Source organism: Staurois parvus, unplaced genomic scaffold (genome assembly GCF_062004578.1).
Source record: "Staurois parvus isolate SC_StPar_1 unplaced genomic scaffold, SC_StPar_1.0 ptg000147l, whole genome shotgun sequence".
NCBI classification, from domain to species: Eukaryota; Metazoa; Chordata; class Amphibia; order Anura; family Ranidae; genus Staurois; species Staurois parvus.
The window spans coordinates 10,244,425-10,252,889 of NW_028317943.1; the positions used below are offsets into that span (position 1 = coordinate 10,244,425).

At 41.9% G+C, this 8,465-nt stretch overlaps 1 protein-coding gene across 2 annotated transcripts in view; it reads right to left on the reverse strand.

Moving 5' to 3' along the window:
* Positions 1 to 8,386, reverse strand: part of RPAP3 (RNA polymerase II associated protein 3) — an 89,709-nt gene extending 81,323 nt beyond the window's left edge. For both annotated transcript variants that reach the window (XM_089674022.1, XM_089674021.1), the window contains exons 1-2: positions 8,253 to 8,386; positions 2,281 to 2,465 (exon numbers count right to left, since the gene is read on the reverse strand). In XM_089674022.1, the coding sequence (XP_089530148.1) occupies positions 2,281 to 2,433 (153 nt within the window). In that variant the 5' untranslated portion in view covers positions 2,434 to 2,465; positions 8,253 to 8,386. The remainder of the gene's footprint in view (positions 1 to 2,280; positions 2,466 to 8,252) is intronic.
* Positions 8,387 to 8,465: the final 79 nt, after the last annotated feature.

An 8,465-nucleotide genomic window follows, 5' to 3' on the forward strand; every position in this document is an offset into this window, starting at 1 on the left:
ACATGCGACCACGGGGGACGGGAGCACTTTAAACTTTTTTAAAAATTATTAATGAACTTATTTATTTTACATTGTCCCTTTAAAAAAAAATGTAATCACTTTCATTTCTATCACAAGGAATGAATGCATCCCTTGTGATAAAAGTAAGCAGTAACAGGTCCTCTTTATAGAGAGATATGGGATCAATAAGACCCCACAGCTCTCCTCTACAATGTAAAGCATTAGATCAAAAAAAGAATTGATCTAGTGCTTTAAAAAAAAAAATGGCCTTGTTTACAAGGCGCTGTAACCAGAAGTAACATCCCTCTGGTCCTCCAAGGGCATAGAGATGAGTGGAGGCCATATTTCCTTCAGTTATCTCTATGCCCATCGCTGGGATCTTTCGGTGATTTCTCAGGTAAGGCTGAGAACTACCTAGGGGCGGCGGGTGGTGGCAGTGGCGGTGGCAAGGGGTCGGGCTTATTTTCTGCACCTGTATCGGTGCTTATTTTGATATCAGCCAACGGCCGATAAGGGTATTTTCGGCTGAAACGTTGGCCCACCGAACTTTCGGTGCACCTCTAGTAATAAATATTCCTAGAGACTACTTTTCTAGCACTCAGCATAAGGGGGATGACGGAATCCGACAGTCTCAATAGCCATGCCATCAAATTCAACGACCGTAAAGCTGAGTGCAATATAGGTCCTTGAGCCAGCAGGGTTGTCAACTGCCTCACTATGTCTGCGTACCAAGCCCTCCTTGGCCAGGCTGGGCAATCAGTATCACAGGAACGGATTCCACCCAAATCCTGCATAAGAGATGTGGCAGTAGCTGAATTGGAAGAAAAGCATAAATCAGAGAAAGCTGGTTCCAAGGAATCACTAAGGCATCTACCCCTGCCGCACGAGGGTCCCTTACCCTGGACACAAAATGATCGACCTTGTTGTTGAACCTGGATGCCAACAGATCTATGTCCAGGTAACCTCATCACTGGCAGATTGTCGCGAAAACTTTGGGATGCAAAGCCCATTCCCCTGGAACCATTTGTCAGTGACTAAGACAGTCTGCCTACCAATTCTCTACACCCAGAATGAATACTCCTGATAAAACTTGGAACATATCTTTCTGCCCATGTCAGAATGTAATTTACCTCCTCCTGAGCTCTTTGACTCCTGATACCGCTCTGGTGGTTTATGTATGTCACTACTGTGGCACTGTTGGACTGAATTATTAGCAGAATTATTTTTTTCAAACTTTTCGGTCTTTTTTTGTTTATAGCACAAAAAAAACCCAGAGGTGGTCAAATACCACCAAAAGAAAGCTCTATTTGTGTGAAAAAATTACATAATTTCATCTATGCACCATATTGCATGACCATGCAATTGTCAGTTAAACTAGCGCAGCGCTGTATAGCAAAAAATGGCATAAATTGCAGTATCTATATATCTATACCATAGTTTGTAGATGCTATAGCTTTCACACAAAGCAATCAATATACACTTATTGGGTTGTTTTTTTTTTTTACCAAAGATATGTAGCAGAATACATTGTGGCCTCAATTTATGACTAACCTTGAGTTTACTATATATTTCTTATAGTCAAAAGTAAAAACAATATAGTTTTCTTTTCAACATTTTCGGTCTTTTTTTGGTTATAAAACCCCAAGAGATGATCAAATACCACCAAAAGAAAGCTCTATTTATGTGAAAAAAGGACATAAATGTAATTTATGTACAGTATTGCATGACCGCGCAATTGTCAGTTAAACTAGCGCAGCTCTGTATAGCAAAAAATTGTGTAAATAGCAGTATCTATACCATAGTTTGTAGACGCTATAACTTTCACACAAAGCAATCAATATACACTCATTGGGATTTTTTTTTTTTTTTAACAAAAACACGTAGCAAAATACATTCTGGCCTAAATTTATGCCTAACTTTGAGTTTACTATATATTTTTTTATAGCCGAAAGTAAAACATATCGTTTTTTTTTTCAAAATTTTCAGGGTTTTTTGCACAAAAAAGAAAACACACAGGTGATCAAATACCACCGAAAAAAAAGCTTTATTTGTGCGAAATACATTTTGTTTCGGTACATCATTGCATGACCATGCAATTACCAATTGAAATAGCGCAGTGCCGAATAGCAAAAAAAAAAACCTGGTCAGGAAGAGGGGTAAAGCCTCTGGAGGGCAAGTGTCTAAGGAACCCCCAGCAACCTCTGGAGGAACCCTGGTTGAGAAAGGCTGTTTCCAAATGGATGTACCTATGATACAAAAGTATATTGTTTCAGTACTCACCCCTTCACTTACACCAGTCTCCTTTCTCAGAGTGTCATCTTTTTCTTTTATATCCTTTTCCCAGCTCTCCAATTCTCTCATGAAATCTTGAAGCTCTTCTGCATTTTGTCTCATTTGTAACTGCAACTCCAAAGCTTTATTCGGAGAAGACATGGTGGATGGTGGCAGACTCAACAAAAAGAATCCTTGGCAAAAGAAAACAATTAAACATACCATTTGGTTAGAAGTTTTGAATTTGTCAAATTAATTTCATGTTTATATTAGCAACTCCTTAAGCCAGCTTACGTGTTCAGAAAAACCGAGACAATCATAATGGTTCTCAGTACTAGAACTGCATACGGATTGCTACTATGTGCAGTGCCAGCGATTAAGTACACATAGGTAAGCGCAGCCTTTGCTTTAATGCATTCACATGGGCAAAAAATAAAGTTTTATGCAGGCTATACATGGGTCGAATTCCCAACAATTTTTCCTTAGAAAATCAGAAATTTTGTGCGTTCTATAATCCAATGGTGCCACCACTGATTTCGAAATTCAACCAACCAAGCCTTCAATTTCTCCTCATGTTGCTACAGAAAAGAATTTTCATTTCTTTCCAGGTCCCAGCTTTATATTTCTTGCATTATTCTCCCATCATTGATTTGAAATTTGTTTGTTTTTCAAAAAATTCCAACATTCCCGATCACTCAAATTCGATGGTCACACGAAAATTGGCCGTTTCTGTGACCCACTAATGGTGTGAAATTGGAACAAAAATTCTTAGAAAAGATTTTCAAAAGAAAATTCTTTTGGAATTCGACCCATGACCCATGTAGGGGGCAGGTTCACGCAGGGGGGAGGCTGGCACTGTAGGCTGTGTGAAAGCAATTGGGTAGCAGTGCAGCTGCCCGAATGCTTTCAACTGACAGGTGAGTCTTGCTGCTTGCCCGCAGCATGGATAAAAGTTAAAAAAATACCTGCCCGGCACCCTGGAACTACAGGTCCCAGGCATCGGGCGATATAAATTCAACATCCCTGGGAATAGATCCCTCTGTAGCCATATGCAGTGAGATGTCACTGTGTTGCTGTCCTCGATGCTGCTAAATCTCAATTGCTAGTGATGGGAGCAACATCTCACTGCCTGAGCTACAAAGGTAGCAATTTCCTATGGACAATGAGGCAGACTCTTAGCAATCCTGTCGCTGGTAACTTTATTTAACAACTATAAAGTAGATGTGACCCAAATTTGTCTGCCAAAGTGACAATGCAATCTAAAGGCATAGTCCACCTTTGCCAAAAAAAAGCACTTATACTGATTAATAAAGAGGTGCATTTATCTATTTTTTACACTGGAGCCACTTGCAATCAGTGGATTAAGAGTACAATTCTCTGGCTATTGCGGATTATCAGAATATTCCTCCAGGTCCGTACCCTTGGAGAATACAGCACACACAATGCATGTCACCCCTGAGCACTGTGGTAGTTCATCATATCTGCTGGCCCATACATCCTGTGGTGGTGAAAGCGGCTACAGCTCAACTGTGCACCTGAATGGGTTGTGTTTGGCAACAATACTGATGCCGAATGCAACAGGGGTATAATTTCTCTCTTAGCATGTGAATAGCCCATCCTGGTACCTCTGCAGCTTAAGGGGGGGGGGGGTCTTAAAGTCACAGCTCAACCACCTTTTTTTTTTTACTCCCCCCAAAACTGCAAGGGAAAACTGGTTCTGATTTCTGGGTGTGCTCTCCTCCAACAATGTGAGGTTCAAGCTCCCTGCCGGTATCATGCCCTTTTACTCTTCTTCCCAGTCTGCTGTCTTCTTGCTTGACCCATTGAGCAGACACTGATGATGTAACGTCTGTGCATGCACTCTGGAGTAACATTAAAACCTAAACCCTCCAATCCATTGCAGCCAGTGAAGCTGCCATGTCAGCCTTTGCATGTTCTGCAGTTGCCATGGTGCTGCACATGTGCTCAGTTTGTACACCAGTCAGTTGATGGCTTGACAGTTCCTTGCAGAGCTAACATAAGCACACTGGTAACTGTAACAGTTATAATTCAAGACATATCTTGAATTTACCTGTTTTGGAAAATAGTTAAAACGGAAGTAAACCCTTCACTGAAAAGGATACTTTTCAGTGAAGGAAGCTGCCACCTTACCCTCTGTTTGATCTGCAATTTCCATGGTGCTGCACGTGATCAGTTATGACCTCAGCCATTTGGTGGTTTGACAGTTTGGTTGACAGCACAAGCAAATGTGACAGTTAGCATTTCCAGGATGCTAAGAATGTAATTGTTTTTTGAAACAGGTAGGCCTTGTTCACACCATGGTGCAGAGATGTCAGTTTTTCTGCACGAGTTCTGCGAGAGCAAAACAAAGTCAGCTGTGCCCTGTTCACACCATAACACTAGTATCACAGGAATCTGCAATGTGTATAAAACTCATTGATTAGTGCATTAAAACTGATGTAAACTGATGTCTCTGCAAGTGAAATCTGCGTGTCAGTTTCCATTAGTTCTTCTGCACATATTATGTGAACAAGGCCTCAAATCGATGGGTTTAGTTTCACAAAGCAGATACGGATAATTGTCACATTTGCTTGTGCACACAAACGACCTGTCAAACCATCAAACGGCTGGTGTCATAACCAATCACATGTGCAGGACCATGGCAACAGAAGATAAAACAGAGGCCAAGACTGCAGCTTCCTTGGCTATAAAGGAGAGAAGGGATTAGGTCCACTTTAAGAAGCTGGGAATGTACGATGTACTATGCATACGTCGCAGCCAGTGTGCAGATTAAAAGAATTTGCTAGCAGGCAAGTAGAGGGTTTTTTTTTGGCAAAAAGTCCACAAAAAGTTGATGAGGTGCTACAACTTTGAAAAATCATAAGGCATATAAAAAAGCTACACGTGTGTCCAGACTATAGACTCTGAAACTGTCAAGAAATCATCAAAACAAAAAGGTTGCCATCACCGTATTATTGCTTTTAAAATCTTCTTTATTGTGATCCCTCAGGAGTTGCATGATCCCACAAAAGGAAAGTATTGATATGTTTCAGCCCTGGTGGGCTTTAGTCATAAGGGGGTTTGTTTACTAAATCTGGAGTGCAAAATCAGGCTAATTTCTGCATAGAAACCAGTCAGCTTCTAACCTTAGCTTGTTCAGTTAGGCTTTGGTAATAAAACCTGGAAGCGGATTGGTTTCGATGCAGAAGTTAGCCTGATTTTGCACGCTGCTGCTTTAGTAAATAAACCCCAAAGCATCTAAAGCCTCAGTCACATGGCCAGCGCATTGTTGCAGCTGGAATGACAGGTGTATGAGGAGAGCTGTGGCCACTCAGCCTGTACAAAGCAATGGAGAATGCCGCTGCTGTTCACGTGTCCACACATCCATTGGTTACCTGCAGATGTTCAATCCCTGGATTCACATAGCTGCGCCCAGGGTCAGATATCTCTCCCTAAAGCAAGGTTGTCATTATGCATTTTTTAGTGCGTTTTCAGATCTGTACAATTATGGAAACACCAGGTAAAAGAGCAAAATTGTTACCCAATATGGTGTTGGGCCACCTTTGGCATCCAAGATGGCCTTAATTCTCCTGGGAATTGACAAATATGAGTCTTGGATGGGGGATAATGGAATCCGATACCACTTACCTCACACAGAGCCGCCTGAGGTAGAAAGTGGTTGAGAACCTTGTTCTCCAAACCTGACCTTAGTGACTGTATGATATTGAGGCCCGGCGACTGTGGCGCACAGGGAAGGTGTGAGACTTCATCTGAATGCTCGTCAAACCAAAATTTGACAATGCGAGCTGTGTGAATCAGAGTATTATTTTCTTGGTCAATGGCGCTATCTTCAGGAAACAATGTCTACACCATGGGGTGCATATGGTTGGCCAAAATTTGTACATAGTTGCTGGCAGGGACTCTACCATTCAAGGTGATGATGGGGCCTGCAGAATACCAAGATATGGCTGCCCAAACCATGGTTGTGCCGCCACCATTCTATACCATTGGCACAAGACAGTCCTGGTCGTAATCTTGGGATAATGTTTGCCACACATAAACACATCCAGTGGTTGGGAACAGTGTGCAGCTCGATTCATTGGACCATATTACAGTCTTCCTTGGTCGATAGTCCACCATTTACAGGTTTTGCCCCGCTCTCATCTTCTGAACATTATTATTGGTCACTGGTGGTTTGGCAATTACAGCTTGCCTGTGAATGTTTTGCTTACGGAGTTTCCTCCGCACATTTTTTGTGGACACAGGCTTTGCGAGACTGAGCTCTGCGATCACTTTTGCAGCAGTAGTTTTCTTATTCCGGGTCACAATCCTGCACAATGCCCTTTTGTCTCTTTCAGTCAGTTGACCATGTCGGCCATGCTTATGCTTATTAGATGACGTTTCCTGGAAACTATATAAGCCATCATAACGTGATACTGTACCTCATGACACAGCAAATAAATTGGCAACTTCAATCACAGAGGCACCAGCTAAGAGGGCACCAACAGTTTACCATTTGTGAAGCTCTGTAAGCTCGAACAGGACTCCGTATTACTAGGCTATTAGCTAGGTGTCTCATCACACATCACATTGTACAAATCATTAGTAACACCTCATCTGGAATATGCAGTTCAGTTTTGGGCACCAATTCACAAAAAAAATATTGGGGAACTGGAGAAAGTGCAGAGAAGGGCAACCAAACTGATAAGAGGCATGGAGGAGCTCAGCTATGAGGAAAGATTAGAGGAACGGAATTTATTCTTTCTTGAGAAAAGGAGATTAAGGGGGGATATGATCAACATGTATAAATACATCAGTGGTTCATATAGTGAACTCGGTGTAGAGCTATTCACCCTGAGGTCATCACAGAGGACAAGGGGGCACTCTTTAAGTCTGGAGGAAAAGAGATTTAATCTCCAAACACGGAAAGGTTTCTTCACAGCGAGAGCTGTGAAAATATGGAATAGACTCCCTCAAGAGTTGGTTCTGGCCCTCTCAGTGGATTGCTTTAAGAAAGGCCTGGATTCTTTCTTAGATACACAGAATATAACTGGATACTAACATTTATAGGTAAAGTTGATCCAGGGAATATCTGATTGCCTCTCGGGGGATCAGGAAGGAATTTTTTCTTCTACAGGAGCAAATTGGATCATGCTTTGCTGGGTTTTTTGCCTTACTTTGGATCAACTGTGGGTGTAGGATTATAACTTTTTTTTTTTTATTGGTTGAACTGGGTGGACTTTTGTCTTTTTTCAGCCAGGCTAACTATGTAACAATAGAAGCCAAAGAATGTTACATCACTTCCGCTTTCAATGTGAAACAGCATCAATTTCACATCTGCAAATCATGTAGTGTTTTCATTTTTCTTGTGTAACCCTTGTAAATTGGCTGATGGACTTTTTATGTTTCAAACATTCTTTAATTGGTGAAATTCTTCATTGAGTGCTTCACTTTGGAAACATCAACACATAGCTTGTCAGAGGCCAAGACTAAAAAGCATCAGAAACGTGCATTGAAAAATGCTAAACGCACTGGAAGATGCGTCAGAAATGCAGCAATTGCACATGTGTAGATGCAAATCGAAACACAGGATGCGCAGATACATGCAAATGCTGGACAGCAGCGCCTTCTGTCTGCCTATCATTGCTTTGTACAGGCTTTGGTTGCAGCTTTCCACACACACCTCTCATCCCAGCCGCAACAATACGCAAGCCATGTGACTGAGGCCTTCTAAAATATCAAAGACTCATTATAAATTTTCTTTTAGTTTTTTTTTTCACATTAAATAATAAAATAAACATCATGCCCAACAAAGCAGTGCAGAGCATGCTGGCTGTATGTAGGAGTATTCCTCTCCACTGCTGATCGCCATTACTGGAGGCAGGCAAGCTCCTTTCATTCTCCAGGGATCCCTCAACACCCTCCATTCGGGGTTTCTTTCATCCCCAAACCCACATGATCCTTGTACTGCTTTCACCTACCTGCAGCTTCCACACCTCGGCTCCTCGCTTCCTATACACGGTCTCCCAGCGTGCCCCGCGCCACTACCGTCACCATGGAGACGCTTCCCCCATTCCCGAAAGCTGGCGGCGTGAACCCCCCCAGCACTGATATCTCGTTCATTATTTTCTTTTGCTGAAGAATTATCTATTTTTAGACAGTAATCCTGGCACATTATTAATAATTACATCTAT